Source organism: Carcharhinus amblyrhynchos, chromosome 12, assembly GCF_965287045.1.
Source record: "Carcharhinus amblyrhynchos chromosome 12, sCarAmb.v2.hapA, whole genome shotgun sequence".
NCBI lineage: Eukaryota > Metazoa > Chordata > Chondrichthyes > Carcharhiniformes > Carcharhinidae > Carcharhinus > Carcharhinus amblyrhynchos.
Window position 1 is genome coordinate 24,795,680 of NC_137335.1, and position 24,984 is coordinate 24,820,663.

Here is a 24,984-nt window from a genome sequence, read left to right on the forward strand (position 1 = left end):
GGTTCTCTGCTCAGATCTAGGGCTCCCCAGGTTTCACAATTCTTCTGAGAAGCTGTGAACCACATCTTTTAATAGAACAAACCCAAATGAATCAAAATTGCGGGCAACGAGGGACGTGTGAAATGCCCACCCCCACAATGGAGACGGTAAGCAGAGTGTTGCATGCAGGCTGACTACACCTATCCTTATCCCACACCAAAGAAAACTGCAAGAAGCAGGGAATGGGAACAAGAATCCTGGAATCGAATTTTGCCGGTCATTTTTAAAGGGTTCTGACTCAGCCCAACTCCACTAAAACCTGGGTGATGATGTTGAGATTTCACAAAAGCGGATTGAGATTTTGAAAGTTTTTTTAAAAATCTGGTAAAAAATATTGATCAGCAGTAGAAGTGACCATGGAGCTTTCCAATTGTCCTAATAATGTCCTGGCCTGGCTAACACTGTTCCACACTGACATGTCTTGGAAATAGCCTGTTAAGCTACTCCATTTCATTTAGTGCCTTGCCACAGATAAGGAGTCAGTAGTTGCCCAAATACAATTGTCTCCGAAGCATTTATTTCAAGTGGAGGCAGAACTGCATCACACAAGCTGGAACACAACAGGGGAAGGAGAAGTTATCCTAACAACACACAGCGCTAATAAAGGCAGTTGAGAAAAAGTAGGGCACACTAATAAATTCCAACTGATCTCTGCAAAGGGTTATAGGCCAACTTTCAATTCAACTCGAAATTTCACAGCTTTATCAGTCATGATAGTGAGAGGCTCTATTGTATTCCATTGTAGCTGCTAAAAACACTTATTGTAGTTCAGTAGATGATCGGTTACCTACATCATTTTGCATGCAGCAGGTCACACTTACATTATGTAGGATGGGTTGTTGCCTTAGTTTTAATACAGAACTCAAGTCATTCAAAACATACAATAACTTATATCAACGATGGATTACCAAGGTGATAGCAATCACAAATATTGAGATATTGGCAAACCATCCAGCAATATGGAGTCATAGAGATATACAGCATGGAAACAGGCCCTTCAGCCCAACTTATCCATGCTGCCCTTTTTATTAAACCCCCTAAGCTAATCCCAATTGCCTGCATTTGGCCCACATCTCTCTATACCCATCTTACTCATGTAACTGTGTAAATGCTTTTTAAAAGGCAAAATTTTACCCGCCTCTACTACCACCTCTGGCAGCTTGTTCCAGACATTCACCACCCTCTATGTGAAAGACCCTACTGCATCTCTTTCCTCTCATCTTAAGCTATGATTTTAAAATATAAATTCTGTCATTATAAATTTGCAATATTAAACACAACAAACTAACGGGTGTAATAGTGCAATGGTTAAATCATTGGAATAGTAATCCAAAGAACATAAGCCTTAAGAAGGGTATCAGGAGTTGGAAAAGTTGTTACAGCTGCAGATAGGAGTGCAAGCTTAGTTTAATGGATATCTTTATTACCCTCAGTAAGTCACACTTTGAAGAGTTTTTTCAATGCTTGTGTATTTATTTACAGAAGATTAAGACATATGAAGTGGATAAGTTTTTTGTCATTGATCCTATAAATGGCTGTGACTGACAGTCTCAGAGGTGGTGAGAGGGGCAATGTACTATAATGGGAATGGCTGTTTATTTTTGGTTCTCTACTCAGATCTAGGGCTCCCCAGGTTTCACAATTCTTCTGAGAAGCCCTCTAGTTTTAGATGCCCCTACCTTTGGGAAAAGATATTGACTATCTAGCTAATCTATGTCCCTTATTATTTTATACACCTCTACAAGATCACCTCTCAGCCTTCTATGCTCCAGAGAAAAAAGTCCCAGTCTATTCAGCCTTTCCTTATAACTCAAACCATCAAGTCCCAGTAGCATTCTAGTAAATCTCTGCCACGCTCTTTCTAGTTTAATAATATCCTTTCTATAATAGGGTGACCGAAACTGTACACAGTATTCCAAGTGTGGCCTTACCAATGTCTTGTACAACTTTGACAAGATGTCCCAACTCCTGTATTCAATGTTCTGATCAATGAACCAACCATGCTGAATGCCTTCTTCACCATTCTGTCCACCTGTGACTCCACTTTCAAGGAGCTATGAATATGTACTCCTGGATCTCTTTGTTCTGTAACAATCTCCAATGCCCTACCATTAACTGAATAAGTCCTGTCCTGGTTCAATCTAATAAAATGCATCACCTCACATTTATCTAAATTAAACTCCATCTACCATTTATCAGCCCACAGGCCCAATTGATCAAGATCCCATTGCAATCCGAGATAACTTTCTTCACTGTCCACCATTCACCAATCTTGGTGTCAACTGCAATCTTACTAAACATAGAACCATAGAACATTACAGCACAGAAACAGGCCTTTTGGCCGTTCTTGGCTGCACCAAACCATTTTTCTGCCTAGTCCCACTGACTTGCACCTGGGTCATTTTCCTCCATACCCCTCTCATCCATGTACCTGTCCAAGTGCCTATCCAAATCCTTAATATAAATGACAAATAACAGTGGATCCAGCACTGATCCCTGAGGCACACCACTGGTCACAGGCCTGCAGTTTGAAAAACAACCCTCTACAACCACCCTCTGGCTTCTGTCAAAAGCCAATTTGTATTCATTTAGCTACCTCACCCTGGATCCTGTGAGGTTTAACCTTATGCAACAATCTTTATTTTGTTTGACTAAATTAGGTTTAATTCTATAAGTGGAGTCTCATTAAAAACTTACAATAAAGTTACCTTGGCTTTCTACTCAAGGTCCTAATGAAACTCAATCATTCTGCAACCCTGTTCTAATGTCTTCCTATGTTTGCAATCTTACAGGGTATCAAAGCAAGAAAATCTAGTTGAGATGATAAACTTGGAGGTAGGACCCTCATGGTGACTTTTCAAGTTATGGACTGGCTTGTATTACTTGGTGAATTTTCGATACAAGTACAAAATCTCAGTATTATGGTCATTTGCCACAGTTTTTTTTCAAAGAAATTAGTCCATTTCCAATAAATTGTTAAATGCTGAATTAATCCATCTCAACTGTAGTGTGATGGAATATTCCCAATTGGCTGGATGGATGCAGCTGCAATGCTCCAGGAGCTTGATACCATCTTGCTTGATTGAAACCCCTTCACTATTTTAAACATTTACTCCATCCACCTCAGTATGAGTGAATGCCATATATAAGACACACAGTAGCAACTTGCTAAGCCATCAAGAGCAGTTCTTAAACCCACAACTTATGCTGTTGAGAAAGACAAGGACAGCAGATGTATGGGAAGTCTACCACCTCCTATTATTTCTCTAAACAGCATCCTGACTTGGACGTATATTGCCATTCCTTCAACAGTGTTAGGTCAATACAAATGAACTCCCTACCTAATAGAATTTGGGAGTACCTCAACCACAAAGGTTGCAACAAATCAAGTAGGATGTTCACCACCACCTATTCAAGTCAACCAGGGGTGAACAACAAATGCTGGTCATGGTAACAATGTCACATTCTGAGAATTTTTCTTTAAAAATTAGGATAACAATGGGGACTCCAGGTTTGGGAGTGGCATAGTGGCGCAATGGTTAGCACTGCTGCCTCACAGCACCAGGGACTTGGGTTCGATTCCCGACTTGGGTCACTGTCTGTGCGGAGTCTGCATGCTCTCCCTGTGTCCGCGTGGATTTCCTCCGGATGCTCCAGTTTCCTCCCATAGTCTGAAAGACATGCTGGTTAGGTGGATTGGCTATGCTAAGTTCTCTGAGTGTACCCAAACAGGCGCCTAGGGGATTTTCACAGTAACTTCATTGCAGCATTAATGTGAGCCTACTTGTGACAACAAATAAATACTTTAAACTTTAAAATTATCACTGGACTTGAGTTGAGAAAAAGAGCAGGAAAACCAATTATTATCCTGAATGTGTGTACGTATGTATGGATAAGGACAGGATTGATCTATGATCTGCACCTCTGCATTCAAACAATTCAGGAACTCTTACTTTAAATTTCACCAAGGTAAAATGGGTGGGTGAGGCCTTTGAGGGCTGCTGACCTCTATACTATGGCCCCCAGCATCTTTAGTGCAGAGGTGGTGAGGGAGGAAAGGATAAAAATGGAAGAGAAGAAAAGCATGCAGTCAGCAAGAAAAAATAAACAGCAAGCACATGAGCCCTGATTACTTTCAGACATTAGTCAGCAAGAAAATAGTTAAACAGCAGCCACCAGATTTGGAGGATGTTATTAAAACACTGCTGGTCAGCATTTTAAGATGCTGCTGTAGGTTATCTAGTCTCCGAAACATTTTGGAGCACAAGAATCACTGCTGCCCATTTAACAATAACTTTAGTCTTGCATTTGAGAATCCAAACCTGGTGAAAAGAAAGACAATCTAATAGCTGTATCCTCTCCTAAGCCAGCATGAGGTTCTAATTACTTAAAGCCAGCTCCCTCCGGGCAGAAGATGCCATTTGACCTCAGATTCTCAAAGCAACTACTCTACTCAGAACTTGGTCATGGCAGGAGACTCCCAGGGGGAAAGCAGAAACATTTTACGGATGCTCTCAAAGCATCCCTCAAGCAATCAAACATCCCTGTCGACTCGTGGGAATCCCTAGCTTGTGATTGACCAAAAATGGAAAAGTTTCTCCAGGAAGGCACTGAACAGATTGAGGCATTTCACTGGGAACATCCAGAGGCAAAATCAAAGTGCCAGAAAATGCACAAACCTCCAAATATCTCACCTGCCTAATTCTTCAACCTCATATGAGGCAGAGTCTGCAGATCATGCATCTCAGGACCCATCAAACTGGAGTGGAAGGAAGTCATCTTCGATCCAGAGAGACTTCTAAGAAGAGCAATATGGGGAAAGGCCTGGACGTACTCTGTCTATCTACTTCAATAGAAAGGTTATGTAGCATGTGCAGAACTATCTACTTTTAACAATTACAAGTAACCCATGGAATTGATAAAATGTGCAATGGAATAACCCAGAGCCAACTATCACAGTGTTTCTGCTGCTGTCTGTTTACTTACCATCTGATGTTCTCCACATCCTCGATGGTGTGTGGCAAAGTCAATCCCTTTGTTTCAGGCAAGAACAAAACTAGGCTGCCAGCAATCAAACCAATCACCCCTGGGAATGAATGGACAGAACACAGAAAGATTGAATGCAAACTAGTCTTTGTAGGCTGATATTATTAAATTTGTTATAGTCAGATTTAAGAATGCTCCACCTGAGGTATTGGTGAATTTGTCTTGCATTTATAAAATCTTTCAATGTAGTAAAATTTCAAAAAACTCAGTGGGGGCGGGATGAAGATAACAGCCATTGAGAAGGAGTTAAAAGAATTAGAAAAATAAATTTTGAGTAGTGGAGAGGGGCAGGGGTTTAAGAGAAAGAGATGCAAATATACAAGTAATGGTGGATAGGGAAAGACTCTTTCGTCTGCCTGGTCTGTACAATGTCTTGTGCAACACAATACGTCTACCCAAATCACTGTGATTTCCTGGGAGAGATTGAAAATGGGAGCATCAAAATGATCTGTGCACTCAGCCCAAAAGTCAAAAACAACTGGATTCAATTAATGAAACAAGGAAAATGAAGAGGAATAAAAGAATCACTGAGTATATACCCTTAAAAAATAATCTGTTTAAAATTAGGCTCAGTGTACACCTTTTGCATAAGGGCATGATTTGTACCCTTAACACATACCCACCGAAAACTACAAGGGGCATTTCAAGCCAGATAGCAGCCAGTCTGTAGACGATGAATGGGGAAACAATTCCACCGACATCTGACAGCACTGCACACATCGAAACAGCAAAGTTCCTGCCAGAGAATAGAATGGTTTATTTCCTCAACTATTATGAGGATCATTTGTTTAAATTTTCAAAAGCAAACACGGTTATGTTACCTCTGATTGTTACTGTGAAAACCCCCATGAAGCCCATGAGGAATCATTGACCTTCTTGTGGGGCTCATCGAAAATGAGTGCCCTCAGAAACAGGCTGTGGCCTGCCCAGCTGGAACCCATCAACTGAGCCTTCTATGAGGCAGGCCCAGGACTGGGCCTGCTGAATTGTAGTCCTAGGCAGGACTAGTGTGTGCACACCACAGTAGCAGTTTTACTTTGCATTTTGTAATAAACTATGTTCTTTTCCAATCAGGCTTCCTGAATCATTACATCTATTTTCCTACAATCATGATTTATAAGTCTACACTGACAGAAAGTTTACTTTCCTAAATGTTAATCCATCTTGTTGGACTGAATTTATCTGGTCACTCAAATCAGTGTCGAGAAAACTGATTGGAAATTCACTGCGGTGAGATTGGAGCCTCCACCTTCCCCACAAAAGACTACTAAAGTTGATGCACGTGGCAGGGCCTCCTCAGTGCAAGAGGACCCAATTTCCTTCGGCATAACTGGAGGTCAATAATCCAAAGAGAATTTTGTGTCCTCCGCAGGAAGTCTCTCTAAATGGCTGCAGATTCTTAGGAAATGAAGGTCATGGTGCTAGTAACTGCACAAACACCAGCTACTATGAAATCCTTCAAAATGCATATCTTCAAGCTTCTCCATGTTGGGAACTGAAGCAGTAATCTCATTGTTAAATCTCTTCCAGTGACAAAGAGATGGTTCTGGGTTGAATATCAACTGAGATCCAACACTAAACATCAACTTGGACTCCAGATTGACCATCAACTCAGACCCAAGACTGACCATCAACTCAGACCCAAGACTGACCATCAACTCAGACCCCAGACTGACCATCAACTCAGACCCAAGACTGACCATCAACTCAGACCCAAGACTGACCATCAACTCAGACCCCAGACTGACCATCAACTCAGACCCCAGACTGACCATCAACTCAGATCCCAGACTGACCATCAACTCAGATCCCAGACTGGTTGCCAACTTGAACCCCAAACTGACCATCAACTTGAACCCCAGACTGGCCACCAACTCAGACCCCAGACTGACCATCAACTTGAACCCCAGACTGACCATCAACTTGGACCTCAGACTGACCACAACTAAGACCCCAGACTGACCATCAACTTGGACCCCCGGCTGATCAATAAATTTGAAGTATATTATTAGCTGATCAAACATACAATCAAAGAAATGAAAAGCTACCTTGAACAAATTGATTGGTTCACCTTTGAAGGGGCCTAGATATTTAAAAGGAATTGTGGGGAGGGGAAATGGGGGCAGGGGGAAGAGAGACGTGTTGCAGAGTTGAGAATTAGGGTCACTCATGGACTGAAACCCAAAAATATGGGGAAAATAGAGGTTGCTTAAATTTAGGACCCATTCAAAATGTTTTTCTCATTTTTATAGTGGCAGCTTGTGAGGCTGCAAGAAGCTGCCATCATGAACAGGAAAAGGGAGAAGGAGAAATTACCGAGGTGATGTCAAAGTGAATGCGGGGGGTGCGGGGGGGAGGCAGTCATGATTCAACCTGGAGAATTGTGCGCTCAGGGAGATGGAAGAAATTGTGAGTGGAGGTAGTAGGAAGGATTCTGAGCTGGGGGAATGCAAGAGATCACAACAGAATTGAGGAAGAGGTCGCAGGAGAATGGAGCACAAAAATCACAGGGAGCAGTTTGTGAGAGGAGTAAGAGATCACACAAGGGGGAGAAGACATTGTGTGCGGCAAAGGAGAAGAAGGGGAGAGCAGAGTGAATTCACAACCTCTAGATTAAAATGAAATCTTCACAAAGGAAATTATTTAATTAATTTTAAATCAATTATTTTGCCCATTTTACAATCACATTCAGATATTTAAATACATTCTGTACATTTGACTTGAGATTTGCAATACTGGCCATTAAACTTAACTGTCAAAATTGAATTTTCTTCCTGTTAAAGTGATTGTTATACTGTAAAGTTATACTGGATATTCTCAGTAAAAGGCTACTACTGTTTGCTTTCAAATATTTCTCACCTACCTTAAATACGTAGGGTACAGCTCCATATTTACAAAACAGACCATCTCCAAACTCACAGTTATCCCCAGTCTACCCAAGCAGGCGGCTGCTGTTTTCAACCAGGATAGATCTGAATTGGAAGACAGATTTACAATTTGCCAAATATGATGCTTCAGTAACCATCAAAATGTTTTCTTCGCTTAATATTTTAGTTGCCTTGTTAAAATAAAATTAACACATGGAAAAATGTAATTGACAAAATGTGAATTTGTTAAAGGCAAGCTGTGTCTGACAAATTTAAGGAAATAACAGTGTATTGATAAAGGAAATGCAGAGGATGTTATGTTTGTGTGAATAATCCAGAAATTAGTGAATTTTCAACAGGCATATGGTGCCACAATAGACCTGTTAACAAGATTAGGACACACAGCATAATATCATAATGTCAGAAGTGGGGATTTCGCCGATGATTGTACAATTTTCAGCATTTTTCAGGACTCCTCAGATACTGAAGCAGTATGTGTTCAAATGTAGCAAATTCTGGACAATAAATATCCAGGTTTGGGCTGACAAGTGGCAAATAACATTCATGCCACACAAATGCCAGGCAATAACCATCACCAACAAGAGACACTCTAACCACCACCCCTTGACATTCAATGGTGTTACCATCACTGAATCCCCCACTGTCAACATGCTCGGAGTTACCATTGACCAGAAACTCAACTTGACTCACCACATAAACATAATGGCTACAAGAGCAGGTCAGAGGCTAGGAATGCTGCGGCAAGGAACTCACCTCATGGCTTCCCAAAACTATCCACCATCTACAGGGCACAAATCAAGAGTGTGATGGAATACTCCCCACTTGCCTGGATGGGTGCAGCTCCAATAATACTCAAGAAGCTTGACACCATCCAGGACAAAGCAACCTGCTTGATTGGCAGTACATCTACAAACATTCAACCCCTTACCACCAGCAGTCAGTAGCAGCAATGTGTGCTGTCTACAAGATGCATTGCAGCAATTCACCAAAGATCCTCAGACAGCACCTTCCAAACTCATGACCACTTCTATCTAGGACAAGGGCAGCAGATACATGGGAACACCACCACCTGCAAGTTCCCCTCCAAGCCGTTCACCATCCTGACTTGGAAATATATCACTATTCCTCCACAGTCGCTGGGTCAAAATCCTGGAATTCTCTCCCTAACAACATTGTAGGTCAACCCACAGAACATGGATTGCAGTGATTCAAGAAGGCAGCTCACCACCACCTTCTCAAGGGCAACTAGGGATGGGCAATAAATGCTGGCCAGTCAGCGACGCCCATGTCCCACGAATGAATTTTTAAAAAATGACTATATTGGTAGGAAGTTAATTGAAGAACAAAAAACATTCACAGTGACTTCACTGCAGTGTTAATGTAAGCCTACTTGTGACTAATAAATAAACTTAACTTTTTTAACGTTCTTCAAACAGGACGGATATGAGCAGTGGTGTCTTCCGTATGTAAATGTTGTGACCATTGTTCTTCTCAAAGTATAAATGATCTAAATTTTGCTACATAAAGCACCATAGAAAAATAGGAAGCATGGTTAACTACTAAATATGACTGGTCTGTAGTGATGAGGATACAGGTTCAAATTGACCTTTTGTGTTGAACACACATGTGAATATTCATCTGTACAAGCTAATGATGCTGGTTAGCATCAGTCAGTAATGGTGATGATACAGATTAATTCTGATCTGTTCAAACTCAGGATACAGTTCATGTTGGCCTGTGGCGGTGATGGTTTAGGTTCACATTGATCTGCAAAAGTTCAGGAAAGATTCACACTGATCGGTGGTGTGATCATGTGAAACTTTATCCTTGCTACTACAGACTAGTGTGAACCTGTATCCTCACCATGCAGACCAGTGTTAATCTGTATTCTGAGCTGTACAGTCTAAATAGAATCTGTATCCTTACTGTCACAGGCAGTGGAAAACTGCATCTCACTGTTTCAGATCCATTATGAACCTGTATCCTCATCACTAAAAACTAATCTAAATCTTTATTTTTACCACTGGAGGCCAGTTATGAATCTGTGACCTCACCTTTACAAACCAATGTGAATACGTGTCCCCACCATTACAGACCAGTGCAAACCTGTGTCCTGAGCTTGAACAGACATGTATCCTGCCACGACAGGCCAGTATGAACATGTGGGTGGGATTTTCTGGTCAGTCCTGCCAATGGCAAGACCTCACCATGGGTTCCCCAGCGTCGGAGGGTGTGAACAATCAGAAACACCGTTAAAATCAGCGGGACTGGAAGATCCCACCATTAGCCAATGGTGCCTCCATTGTCGTAAACACACCATGTGGGGAGAAGAGGAGGGGGGCAGAAAATTCCACCCTACATCTTCGCCACTACAGGTCAATGTGAACCAGCATCCTCACCACTGCAGACTAATTATGAACCTATATCCCCACCACAGACCAGTGCAAATCTGTACCCTGAGCTTGAACAGACTAAAGTTAACCAGTATCATTAGAACAGCCAGTGCGAACCAGCATCCTCAACAGACCACTGTGAACATACATCCTCACCACTGAAATCTGCACTAACCTGCATTCTGAATTTGTGCAGGCCACTGTTAACCTGTATCGTCACCACTGCTGACCATTGCGAAACTGAGTATCTCACTGCTACTAACAGTGCGAACGTATATCTTGAGATTGTACCGAAGTGTTAACCTCTATCCTCAAATCTGTCTGAATCTCACAATTACAAACTGGATCAAGCCTGAATCATTAGCATTGCATACCAGTTGGCCTGTATCTTTATCACTCCAGACCTATGTTAACATGTATCCTGAGTTGTGCAGACCAGGTTGAACCTGTGTCTTCACTATTACAGGCAGTGTAACCTGTGTCTTCACTGTGACAGTGTGAATTTGTATCCTCAGCACTACAGACAATATGAACCTGTATCCTCACTGCTACAAACAGTGGGAACCTGTAGCCTCATTGTTATAGAGTGAGAATCTGTATTTTTGCTGCTACAATCTGTATCCTCACAGCTACAGACCATGGAAACCTGCATCCTCTTTGCTACAGGCCGATTAAACCTGTATCTTTTCTGCTACAAACAGTGGAAATCTGCATTCCCATTGCTATAAACAGTGGTATCATAGAATCATAGAATCCCACAATGCAAAAGGAGGCCATTCAGCCCATCGAGTCTGCAATGACCAGAATCCCACCCAGGCCCTATCATCACATACCCATGTGAATTGTATCCTCATCGATGCAGACAATGTGAACCTGTATCCCCATCGCTTCAGAGAATGGGAATCTGCATCCTGAACTTGTACAAACACCTATCCTCACCATAAGAGACCAGTGTTAATCTGTATCCTCACCACAACAGACCAGAATTAATTACATCTTCACCACTACAGACCAGTTTGAACATGTATCCTGAATTTGTGTAGGCTAGAGTTAACCGATCTTCATCACCACAGACCAACGTAGACTTGTATCTTAATCTTGTATAGCTTAGTGCAAACCTGTATTCTCAGCAGTGAGGACCAGTATAAACCTATATCCTCACCTCCACGTACCAGTGTAAATATGCATCCTTAGCTTCTGGGGTCTGCTCTGTTGTAGAAAATATAGTAAATTATGATACTTACTGATTATTAACAGCTTAATTTTAAGGCAGGTCAATATTATACTGTCATTAACATGCTGATTCCACTATCGCATAACTGGTCCTGTTCTACATTAGTTTACAACTGGATAAGTATCTTAGTGTGAACCATGGTACTTACTCTCAGGTACGAATGCTGCTACTAAACAGGAGCCCCCCGACAACAGACCACCTGCTGCAAAGGGAAGGCGCCGTCCAAGCTGTTCAATCACTAAAAAGATAATGATAGATGCTGGGATTTCCACAGCTCCTGAGATAAACACATCAAGGTAAATGTTTCCTCCTAGATTTCCCAAATGCATGACAAGCCCTTGATACACCAAGCCACTTGTAAACCTGAAATAAAAAGTTTTATTTTAAGAAACAAGTCTTATTGTGACAAAATTGTGACTTTAAGAATTGTATTTTCATGATGTTCTTTGCGGGCCTTGGAAGTTGTCAGCACCGAGATGTCTCTGGTGTCCTCTAATTGTTACTGAAGCAGTATAATTGATATCATGTTGATTTTAATCTGGACTAATGCAGAACCCTTGGGATTGCTGAGTGGCACCTGATTGACAGTTTATGGCATGTGGTTATGCTTCACAGAAAAGACCAGCTTTTAGTTTCACTTTTGAGTGATAGCATGAAGTGAAGAGAAGCAAAAATGCTTTTCTTCTCTCTCTGAAACTAGAGTTATAGTTTCAATTTAATTGCTGCTAGAAGCTGGTGGAAGGAGGTAGTGTCTCTGTCTGACTATCTGTCTGTCTGTCTGTCTCCAGAGCTTTTTGAAAGCTCCAGGATTGTGAAGCCTCAGAGAATTAATCCAATATTCAAAGGACCAATTCGCTGCAGGTGTTAAAAAGCTGCAAATCCAGCATCATGTGAGCATACTTGTTTCTGTGCCAAGTCTGAAGAAGGGTGCATGTCTGTTGGATGCTTTTTGATTTGGAACAGCAGAGATTGTTATCTGTTAGGTGCTATACTGCATCGTATTTAATTATTGCAATCGGTAAAAGTTATGCTCATTCTTTTTTGTTATATGTTAATTGTGTTCTTAAATAAACTTTGTTTGCTTCCTAGTGGGTCACTTGAATCGTACATGGAGTAAAACACCTTATACTCACCTGTGCCAAAATGTAAAAACTTAAGGTCTAGGTTAACTTCATTAAACACCTTGGAGTTTCTGGCTTGGGTCTTAACATTATGCCTTCCCACTGATTGATAAGCCAGTAACATTTCTGTAGCTCTTTCTTAGACAATAAAGTCAATTAAGAATAAAACAACTTATAACCCTGAGTGAGGTTACTTGGCCAATATATACTGATTCTTTGAAAGAGCTATCCAATTAGTCCCGCTCGCCTGCCAAATCTGCTTCATTTCAAATATATATTTATAGCATTAAAAAGAATTTTACATCACTGATATAGGCCATTCAGCCCAATGTGCCTAGGTTGGTATTTATGTTCCACACAACCCTTCTTTAAATTACTTCACCTAACACATCCTCCCATTCCTTTCTTCCACATGCGCTCACTCATCTTCCCCTTGAACGTATCTGTGGAATTTACTTCAAACACTCTGGATGGGATTTTATGGCCTTGCTTGAGCGAGACTGGAAATTTCCGCCTGTAGTCAATGGACATTTCCATTGTCCACCCTTTGCCTGCTCTAATTCCATGGCGGGCGGAGCGATAGAATTTCACCGTCTGTGTGGTGATGAGTTCTACATTCCAACCATGCTCTTGGTAAAGATGTTTCCTCTGAGATTCTGACTGATTTACTAGTGACAATCTCACACTTGTGGCTCTTTGGCTGGGATTTGTCAGTCCTGCCCATGGAGGGAATTGTTGTGGAAGGGACAGAAAAGTTAACAGGTGGAAATGTCAAGTTACACAGTAGACAAGACCAGTAAATCCTGGCCTTAATTTTGGGCTTGCTTGTAATTGGAAACCTATTTATATGTCTATCCTCTTGAAGCCCTTCATAACTTTAAAAGACCTCATTTATATTGCCTCCCAATCTTCTATTTTGTGGCAAAAAGAGCTTGAATTGTTTGTTTTTTTCCCTGATAGTTATATCCTTTAACTCTGGTATCATCCATATTAATCTTATTCAAGCTTTCTCCGATGCTTCTATAATCTTTTTGTAATATGGAGACCAGAATTGATCAGAATAGTCGAAGTGGAAGTGAGTTAGAAGAGTCAAAATGTAGACATTCTGAGTGAAAGATAATAGTGGAGTAATTGTTGGGGACTTCAGCTACTCTAACATCAACTGGGCTATGAAAAGTGCGAAGGGCCCAGAGGGTGCAAAATTCTTGATCTGATTTCAAAAGAACTTTTTAGCCAGCATGTAACAAGTCCAACAAGAGGGGTTACAATTCTAGACTTAGTCTTCGGCTATGAAACTGGGCAAGCAGAGGAAATAGCAATGGGGGATCACTTTGGAGATGGTGACCATAATATAGTTGGACTTAACATCATAATGGGCAAAGGTAGGACAGGAGTATGAGTCCTAGACTGGGAGAAGACAAATTTTATAAAGTTGAAAGATAAGCTGGCAAGAATGGACTGGATACAACTACTGGAAAGGAAAACAGTGTCAAAGCATTGGGAAACGTTCAAAGACAAAATTGTTTAGGCACAGTGTAGACATGTCCCCACAAACAAAAAGGTTGGTCCTGCCAAATCTAGAGCCCCCTGGTTATCCAGAAATACACAAGCCAAAATAAAGCAGAAAAAGAAAGCTTATGACAGTCACAAAAGAATTAATACTGTAGAAAGCTTAGGGAGTATAGCAAGTGCAGGGGTGAATTAAAAATTGAAATTAGGAAAGCAAAGAGAAGATATGAAACACTGTTGATAGGTAAAATCAAAGGAAATCCTAAGACGTTTTACCAATACATTAAAAGCAAGAGTATAACTAAGGAAAAGGTGGGCTTATCAGAGATGCACATCGTAACTTGTGGGTTTCTTCAGACGATATGTGCAGGGTCCTCAATGAGTATTTTGTCTCTGTCTTCACTAAGGAGAGGGATGATTCAGACGTTCTAGTTAATGTGGAGGAGTGTGAAATATTAGACACAATAAGCTGGAGAGACTGGCATCCCTGAGGATGGATAAATAACCAGGACCAGACAGATTATATCCCAGGCTATTGTCGACATGGATTTTAGTAAGATATTTGACGAGGTCGTACATGGCAGACTGGTCAGAAAAGTCCTGAGATCTCATGAGATACTGGGAAAAATGAAAGGCTGAATCAAAATTAGCTCAGTGACAGGAAACAAAAAATAATAGTCGATGGATGGAAAGGAAAACAGTACCCAGTGGTGTTCCTCGGAGCTCAGTGTTGTAACCCTGCTGTTTGTTGTATATATTAATGATTTAGACATAAATGTGGGTGGCATGATTGGGAAATTTGCAGATGATACAAAAATTGGCCATGTAGTTGATAGTGAAGAGGAATGCTGTCACTTCCAGAATGATACCAATGATTTGCTTCAGTGGACAGAGAAATGGCAAAGAAAAGTGTCAGGTAATGCATTTGGAGAGGGCAAACAAAATGAGGGAATATTCGATAAACTGGAGTATATTGAGAGAGGTTAAAGGAAGTGAGAGACCTTAGAGTGCATGTCCACAGGTCCTTGAAGGTGGAAGGACAGGTGAACAAGGTTGTCAAGAATGCATATGGAATGAACAAACAACAAAGAAAATTACAGCACAGCAACAGGCCCTTTGGCCCACCAAGCCTGCACCGACCATGCTGCCCAACTTAACTAAAACCCCCTACCCTTCCAGGGACCATATCCCTCTATTCCCATTCTATTCATGTATTTGTCAAGACACCCCTTAAAAGTCACTACCGTATCTGCTTCCACTACCTCCCCTGGCAGCGTATTCCAGGCACCCACCACACTCTGTATAAAAAATCTGCTCATACATCTTCTTCAAAACTTTAAATCTGTGCTCCCTAGTAATTAACTCTTCCATCCTGAGAAGTTTCTGACTATCCAATGCTTTCCTTTATTGGGCGAAGCATTGAATGCAAACATAGGAATGTAATGATGGAACTGTATGAAATGGTGGTTAGGCCACAGCTGGAGTTTGTGTACAGTTCTGGTCACCACATCACAGAAAGGACATAATTGCGCTAGTGAGAGTGCAGAGGAGATTTCCAAGAATGTCGTCATGGCTTGAAAACTGCAACTATGAGGGGAAATTGGATGGGCTACAACTGCTTTCCTTAGAATAGAGGTGGCGAAGGGTGAGCTAATTAATGTGTACAAAATTGTGAGGGACCTAGACAGAGTAGAAAGGAAAGACTTATTTCCCATAGATGAGGGGTCAATTACCAAGAAGCATAGATTTAAGGTGATTGGTGGAAGGATTAGGAAGGAGGGAGATAAGGAAACTTTTTCACCTAGAGGGTGGTGGGCCTTTGGAACCTAATGCCTAAGTTGGTGGTTGAGGCTGAAATGGTCAACTCATTTGGAAGGAATAAGGATCTGCATCTAAATCTGCAAGGATATGGACCCGTGCTGAAAAATTGAATTAAAATGAGCAGCTAGTTTCTTTTTCTCTTGTTGGTTGGTGCAGACATGATGGGCTGAATGGCCTCTTTCTGCAGCATAACTTTTCTATGCTTTGAAAAAGGGATGCAAAACATCAGCCCTTTTCTCTCCTTACAGATGCTGCCAGACCTGTTGAGATTTTCCAGCGTTTTTTGGTTTCAGGTTCCAGCATCCGTGGTAATTGCTTTTATAACTTTTCTATGGTTCTATGTAGTCTAACCAAGGTTCTGTATAAGTTTCACATAGTTTTCTGCCATTGAATTCTTCTCCAGTACTCTGTGCAAAACACATCCTTGATAATTATTTGCCAAATCAAGGCAAATTGTTGTGCTTTTTTTTAATCTGTAGGTAAGCTGAGGTAGGACCCTAGCATATCTCAGCCAGAAACAGGGATTATATCCTGTGCGTTTGGTGTTAATCTGACCACATTCTAGCTATGCTTCTAACTAGACATGAATTCTCAGGCCAGAATTTCACATTAATCAGGTGGTTGCACCCTCAACCTGGAATATGCATTAAATCACACGAAAAGATGCCGGGTGCAAGCCCCACTGTCATCGCACACTGGCATAAAATTTCAGTTGGCAGGAGCGCATGGTAGTCAGAAATAATTTCACAAGACTGTCTACTTTTACAGTTAGTTGGTGGGTGGACCATTTGGCCAAGCAGCCTTCACATTTTAGCTACAACCTCGATCCAGGGCAGGATGAATTGTCAAGATTGAAATAAAATTTAAAAAGGCATCCGGGGACTGAGGTTTTCTGAATTCTGCTGTCAGAAGTTTGAATGTGCTACCTAGTTTGTTGCATTTTTCATCGCATTGAATTTGTCGCGGTCTAGAGCTCCCCAGGACACCTCCACAGCACCTGTCCATCTGAGGGAACCCATTAGAAGTGCCAGCCCACACTCTTCCTTTTCTTGGCACCCACCCTCTTCCGGTCCACAAAGGCAGCACTCAGGTTTTCGTAGCTTGCATTTCTTGCAGGCTGCCTGTTAATTAGCCAGCCAGTGTGAAATCACGTTCTGGGGCCAATCATAACCAGAAGCACATTTCACATCCATTTCCGGGTCTGCCGAGTGCACGTGCCCAATATGCACAAAAATTCAGGCGCAGCACTTTGTATGGGTTTGTCACTTATAGAGATTTTTGAATCCCTTTACACATCAAGCCCGTTGAGACTTTTATGTCCTAAGGAATAGGACCCTCTTTATTCCTGTTACTAAAAAGATCCATTTTTAACTCATCAAAATTATCCTTACTTATATTTTCCAAGTTTGTTAATATTTTATTATATTTTGCCACAGTCCTCCTCAACATCAATTGTAATCCCCATTATCGGCAAATCCAAATCACGAAAGCAAGTGGTGAACAACAGTGGCCCCAGTACCACTCTCTGTAGACCACCACTGCCTGCTTTTTGTCAATCTATGAAAGTGTCTTTAACTTCTACTCTCTGTTTTCTATTTCTTGGCTAGTTTGCTATCCATTCTGCTGCTGCTTCACTGACTCCACATGATGTAGCATTACTCAATCTCTGTGGAAACATTTTCTCCCTATCAACTCTGTTAAAATACTTTATAATATTGAATATCGCCATCAAATCTAGCTTTAACCTTCTCTCCTCTGGCCAGACCAATCCCAACTTTTCTAGTCTCTTCACAAAACTGAAGTTCCTCATTATTGGTACCACTTTAGTGAAGGCCTGAAGTGTGGCTTCCAAAATCCTCACTAAACTTCATTATGAACATTTCAAGAGGCCATTAAAGCTAGTGATTGTCTAGGGTACTTAGGGGCAATAATATAAAATGACTGATGCCAAATCAATCACTATGAAATGAAATGAAAATCAGGAGAGATGCTGATCCAATACAGTTTTTTTTACATTATCGCCCAAAGTCAAAATGATTGTCTCTCTTTCTCTAACTTGTCAGCTATTGGCTCTTCCTAAAATCCTAATATAAAAAACTCAGCTTTCCAAAAAGCCTCCTTCGACCACTTTTCACAATAAGGAGGAAGTAGGAGTGAGAGGGCATCCTTTCATCTCCCAAAATCATAATCACATCATCCAGCATGATTCACAGCCATTGATTATTCAGATCACAAAGCTTTGAAACAATAGCTAGATTCAATAGTTGACTCTAGCAAACTAACTGAAGTGGCCTGAACTGAAGTGAAGAGATAACAAATAATTACTAACAAAAATGATACGATAGACAATAGAGAATGAGTTGAAACCTGTAATCTAATCTAGGGGGGCACATGATCTGTATCAAACATTTTTGCTTGTAGTTAAGCAGATTTTGAACTTGTCTTTTTTTTTGATTGAAATGAACACTTAATACATTGCAATCTCATTTTTATTACTGTCATCAATTGTTCTTTCAATCATGCCAATGAATTTCACGCTTTTTATTGAGTCCCTTGTTAGTCGTCGATATATTTTAGAGTGGAAAAGCTATCTATCACAAAAATAGTATTGTGTTCAAAGTATTGATTTCAAATCACAAAAATGAAAACATCTCACCAGTTCATCATCAAAATAAAAGTATGCTTCCTCATCTGAGGTGTCCTGACCAGCTCCATTACGGAAGGACAGTTCACCTTTTCATCATTCTTCTCAATAGTAATTGTCTGGGAAAAGAAATGGTGGAAGTTGCAAGCTGTAGAAAGAATGAAGCTGCTCAGAACCAGTTCCAATATCAGTAGACCCCAACAAGTTGATGACCATGATCACAAAGGCCATGTTCTACTATCTAAGATCCACTGGATTGAAAAAGACGTTGCCAAATTTGGTGTTATTAAAAAAATGCTTCAAAATTGTGTCTGATCTAAGGACACAGGACTGACTGATCACCCAGTTGTAACAAAACTGCACCCTCAGTCAAAAAGAACCTGAATGATAGCCTTTCAGCAAGTTGCCAACTGCGAGGCAGAATGCCCCACTCATCCCAGTCATATTTTCCTTTACCAAATTTTGAACCTATGCTTGCAGAGAGCTAGACTTAAATTTTGTTGGAACTTTCTTGTGTTAGTGTAGTGTTTGCAGTACTGGATTAGGACCCCAGATATTAGAAGTTGAAATCCCACCACAAATTTATGGAATTCAATTAACCTGGTCACCTGTGAGCTAGGAACTGAAATATGGCCAAGAAATTTGAGTTTATAAGAATGAGAGCTGATATAATTGAAACATATAGACCCAAATCTTCTGGCCTCCGGATTGTTAGAAACCAGGTATATGACAGAAGATGTACATCAGGGCCTTGCAAATCCCGATGAACCAAGTTTTCAAAAATTGCTTAGGAAATTTAAATTTCCAAAGCGCTGATTCCCTGCTGCCCAAGATCCTATGTGAAAGTCTCTGATTCTGAGATTAGGGCAGAAAATTGGGCTAGATACTCACGGCTTACCTTGATAGTTACCAGGAAATGTTAATTAGCTTAAAACCAAGTCAACAGTTGGGTAGCTCTATAACCAACTGACCACCTGACTACCATCCCTCCACTCAATTACCTGAGTATCTCCAACTTGACCCAACTATCCCAACCATCTGACTTCCCTCTGAACTAAGAATCAACTATCCACTCACCCACCTGCCTGACTAACCATTCACCACTTGGCCAATTACCCATTCAACCACCTATCCACTCACTTATTTATTCACTCAATCACCTATCTATCTAACTACTCAACCACCTTTTCATTCAGGCACTCACCCATTCATCCACTCCCTTTCACTCATCCACTCACTAAACTTCAGTCATTCATTAAAGGACTGGACCTTTGGATACTTTCCAGTAAACCACAACTAGTGGGGATTTCCTCTTCTTCCCTGACTGTACTCCACGCACTGGAGTTAGACAGGAGATGCTGCGCTGCCCATTTCTGTGTCAGCTGGGAATAGAAGATCCCAGAAGAAATGGTCTGTAGCACCATGTGGGGAAAATCTTTGTGGGTGCTGCCAAAGTGCCCAGCATTGATGCTGACCAGAAGATTTGGGCTTGGTAGAATAGATGCTGAGATGAAGCTCCACCGTGTTGGGGAAATCCAGAAAACAGGGTCATTGCCTCAGAATAAGGAAATTTCTTCATTCTAAGGGTTGTGAATCTTTGGAACTCTCTACACCAGAGAGCCATGAATGTTCAGTCATTGATAATATTTAAGACATGGTGGCACAGTGGTTAACACTGTGCCTCACAGCGCCAGAGACCCGGCTTGGGTCACTCTCTGTGTGGAGTTTGCATATTCTCCCTGTGTCTGTTTAGGTTTCCTCTGGGCGCTCTGGTTTCCTCCCACGTTCCAAAGATGTGTGGGTTCGACGTATTTGCCCTGCTAAATTGCCCCTTAATGTCAGGGTAGAGTAAATGCATGGGGTTATGGAGATCGGGCCCAGGTGGGATTGTGGCCAGTGCAGACTCAATGGACCAAATGACCTCCCTCTGCCTGACAAGATTCTATTATGCTACGACAGAGGTTGATAGATATTTGGTACGAATGGAATTAAGGGATACAGGGATTATGTGGGAATGTGGAGTTGAGGTTGAAGATCAATCATGATGGCTGAAAGGACCAAATGTTCTATTCTAGCTCCTACTTCTTATGTTTGTATGTTCAAATTGCTGTAAAAAAAATTGATGCAGTAATCTGAAACCAGTCCTGACACCAGTCCTCATGGTTGGTTGATTAATACTACATGGTTAATGTCTACCATATTCCCGGAAAAAATAATAATTTATAAAATAATACTGGGTCAGGGTACATTTACAGCCAAGTGCCAGAGATGAAATGTCACTATGCATATGTGTGTGTCCTCATTCATTTCCACAGTTGGAGTCCTCATTATTATTAAAGTACTGAGAATGCTGGGTGATGCTGTGACAAGTAAAAAAAATCTTTGCTTCATTCACTCAAGATATGAATTACTCCTGATCATCCTTGCTGCTTCTGAGTCGGATAGGAATGACCAGAATTATCTCAGTGTTGCAGTAAAGTGGCTGGCAACCTCAGCCTGCAAGATGATCATGTGCATAGAATCACAGTCTGAATTCCATCCTCATTAACTATAGTCACCTTAAACTTCATTGAGAGGATATTGCCATTCCCTTTTGCCACCTGGCGCAGAATTTTCAAGGCTTCTACATCTTTCTTCTGAGAGATCAGCCACCTGGGAGATTCTGGAATCAACCTGCAAAAGCAACACATTTGGGAAGATTATCTTTGGGCTGACACCATCTTGTGTGCTCACATCTGCTGTAAGTATTGATGCTACACAATCAGATATTACCAGTAGTAGGACAAGAACAGGAAGTTTGGTATGGTAATCATCAGTTGCAAGTTTCTCCAGGCTGGTAGAAGGTAAGCAATGGCTGGAAGGAGCATGATCCCAAAACTGAACGACAGTTGGTTTGCAATCCCTGCTCTTCTTCTGTACTCTGACACAGTAAGTTCAGTGACTAGAAAAAAAAACACATTTCAATGAAGCACCGAGGGTATCAAGAGAAGACGTTGAAAACCAAACAATGATAATTGAACTGCTTTTTGTCAAATAATTGGTTAATATTTATGAACAGGCAAGAATGGTGAGCAGGAAAAGACAATTAAGACTGCTCCACACTGACAATGGTTGGAGCATCGTGACGAGACACAGAGACCTCTCTCTTCCCCCCTGCTGTTCTCACTGCGGCCACCTAACCTCCTCAGAGAGGCAAAATCACACCAGGGGATCTTGCACATGGAATTATATCCTGCAAGGTTTCAGAAGTTCATTTCATGGGATGTGAGCATCACTCGCAAGGGCATCATTTGATTCCTGATTGCTGTTCACCTGAGTAATTTGCTGGTATATTTTAGAGGGGAGTTTAGAGTTAACCGCATCACTGTGGACCTAGAAGCACACGTAGCCAGATTTCCTGCCCAAATGGACATCTGTGAACCAGGTGGATTGTTGACAACAATCGATGATCATGGTCACCATTACTGAGGCTAGCTTCATGATTCCAGATCTATTAATTGAATTTTAAATTCCACCAGTTGCCACGATGGGGTGTAATGGGGGGAGGTAATAGCCTAGTGATATCATCGCTAGACTATTAATCCAGGAACTCAGCTCATGTTCTGAGGTCCTGAGTTCAAATCCTGGCATGGCAAATGTTGGAACTTGAATTCAGTGAAAAAAAGCCTGGCTAGCTCAGTCAGTAAAGCATGAAACTCTTAATCTCAGCATCATGGGTTCAAGTCCTGCATTGGGCAAATGTTTGGCACCACAGGGGTTGGGGTGCATTATCGACCCTAATAATCACATTATCATTTGATGTTTTCAAGTTTCCTTTGTATTTTGATTTTGTTCAGGCTGTTCCTTTTGGGGAGCTGTCCCTTTTACTTTGTCCTGATTTAACTTGAGTTTGTTTATTTGGTTTGACCTAAAAGAGGCCACGGTGGGATGTGCATCACAGAGAATTAGCTTGGCCCTTTGGATTACCAGACATTACAACTATACCACTATTCCCTGTATGTAGGACCAGATTTTAAATTACAGCCAGATTCTTTGCTGCTGCCAACAGCGAGGATGGAGAATTTGGTTTCAGCCAAATCTCCATTCACTGCAGCAGGATGGGAGAATCCCAGCTGCAAGCAATGTTGGAGAGTCTGGCCCTACATATCTGTACAAGATTATAGACTGGTAGCTGTAAAACTCACTGTGCAATTTTATCTGTTATCACATATTTTTTACAGAATAGAATTCCTACAGTGCAGAAAGGGGTCATCCGACCCATCGAGTCTGCACAACCTTCAAAGAGCATCCCACCCAGGCCCTTCCTCCCACTCGAACTCCATAACCCTCAACATTTACTATGGTTAAGTAATCTACACATTTTTGGACTGTGGGAAGAAACTGGAGGACCCAGAGGAAACCCACCCACAGAGGAAAATTTGCAAGCGCCACACAGTCACCCAAGGCTGGAATTGAATCTGAGTCCCTGGCGCTGTGAGGCAGCAGTGCTAACCACTGTGTCACCCCCAAACCTTTTAATATCTCATACCCCGTTATTTCAGTTTCGGCCCTTTTTATATGATTTGCCTATTAGTAACATATTTATTTAAGTGCCATGAACAATGCTGAAGGATTATTTCTTAATGGAAGAAAGATATTGACAAAATTAATCAATTATCCAACTTTTCTGCCAGCGACATTTAAAAGCACATGGACATATTTAAATTCTTTTTGATACATTGTGACAGGAGCCTAGAGAATTGACAATCTCCAAAACCTGGCATATCTAAGGCCTTGTCAAGTTCTAGATTCCTCTGCAAGACTTGCAGCAGGATTGAACCAAAATGCCCAAGTAATTTTAAGCTTCTATAGTCTACTTCTGCATCCACAGCTTGTGTGTGCTTTGCAAAATCAAGCAACGGACCACTAGTCACATCATGTATGCGGAATATATTAAGAGCTAGCAACTCAGGTGTAGCGCTTTAAGCATGCTGATAAACCACGTAGCAGTATGAAATCAGAATATTTTCCTTCATCCTGAGGTTTGAACCACACAGGCAAGGCCAGATTTATATCCCACTCCTCAGAAAGTAGTTTCTTGAACTGCTCCAGCGCAGTTAGATCAGCCATTTCAGAGGGTAGTTAATGACAATCGCATTGATGTGGAACTGAAGCCATGTATAGATCAGAATGGTCACAACGGAAATTTCCTTCCTTCCCAAAAGAGCATAAGCAAACCAGTTGAGAATTGACAGTATCTTTTTATTCATTCAAGGGATGTGGGTGGCACTGGCCAAGAAAGCTTTGTTGCCCATTCCTGATTGCCATTGAGAAAGTGGTAGCGAGCCACCAATTTTGCTTCCAATTTAACTGCCATGGTGGGAATTGAACTCATATTGTCCGGATTATTAGCCTAAGCTGTTGCATTACTAGTCTGAAAGTATAACTACTACACTAGCATTAACAAGTTTTGTTATTTGATCATTTAGTGAACATAAGGACCATTTATCAGTGACAGTCTAGTTCTAACACAGGTAAAAGAAAGAATCTTACTTAAGACGTTGGCACACAGCCAACCTCCTCTGGTGAATAGGCCTTGCAGAGTGCGGAAGATCACAAGCCAGATGTAGCTTGGGGAGAATGCCAGTAGAAGACCCGACACAGAGGTCACAAAGGTCGCAAACAAGAAGCAACGTTTCCTGCCAAATCTGCAACAATAGGTTTTAAGGGGGAAAATGTGAAGAAAATTCCATCAGTACCCTAGTTTTCAAATCAGAAGGCGGCACTGGAAGTGAGGATAGTACATACATGTCTGCTGTGTAGCCCAAGATCATGGTTCCAACCATAAAGCCCAGGTTTAGACAAGCTTGAGTCAGGTCCAGTTTCCAGGCATTAGCACATACCAGGTTAAACTGTAGAATCAGACAAACAAAATTATTATAGCTTTTATTCTACGAAAAGTACTGTAGGGGGTTAAATCTGGAAAAGACCCCTCAGCCTACCTCAGAAAATTCCTCACCAGGTTAGGCAGCTTCTGTGAGGAGAGAACAGAGGGCCCAAATCTAACAACATGAGGAAAGGTCTCCAACTTAACTTGCTTTGCTGAGTTTTCTCAGGAGGAAGACCAGCGGACAAACCCCACAGTATTTACGCGGGAAGAAGTCTGAAGTTCCGATTGCTAGTTTCCCCTTTCCAGACTAACAGCTCCACCAGGGAATCAGATGTTCAGGACGGGTGAAATGTTTGCGCTGCACACTGACCCTCGTGTTTAGAAGGATTTACTTGGGGTAAATGTAAAACCAATAAGCGA

At 41.4% G+C, this 24,984-nt stretch overlaps 1 protein-coding gene across 8 annotated transcripts in view; it reads right to left on the bottom strand.

The window, feature by feature from the left end:
- Positions 1-24,984, bottom strand: part of LOC145350858 (solute carrier family 22 member 2-like) — a 32,508-nt gene that overhangs the window by 3,202 nt on the left and 4,322 nt on the right. Inside the window, exons 2-11 of one of the 8 annotated variants that reach the window (XM_080200233.1) lie at positions 24,483-24,586; positions 24,228-24,382; positions 21,468-21,636; positions 21,254-21,368; positions 18,708-18,814; positions 11,749-11,963; positions 7,949-8,057; positions 5,709-5,821; positions 5,026-5,125; positions 831-882 (exon numbers count right to left, since the gene is read on the bottom strand). In XM_080200233.1, the coding sequence (XP_080056359.1) occupies positions 831-882; positions 5,026-5,125; positions 5,709-5,821; positions 7,949-8,057; positions 11,749-11,963; positions 18,708-18,814; positions 21,254-21,368; positions 21,468-21,636; positions 24,228-24,382; positions 24,483-24,586 (1,239 nt within the window). Of the gene's footprint in view, positions 1-824; positions 883-5,025; positions 5,126-5,708; positions 5,822-7,948; positions 8,058-11,748; positions 11,964-18,707; positions 18,815-21,253; positions 21,369-21,467; positions 21,637-24,227; positions 24,383-24,482; positions 24,587-24,984 lie in introns of those variants that run through there. The other 7 variants (XM_080200235.1, XM_080200234.1, XR_013888253.1 and 4 more) reach the window with 7 other exon arrangements.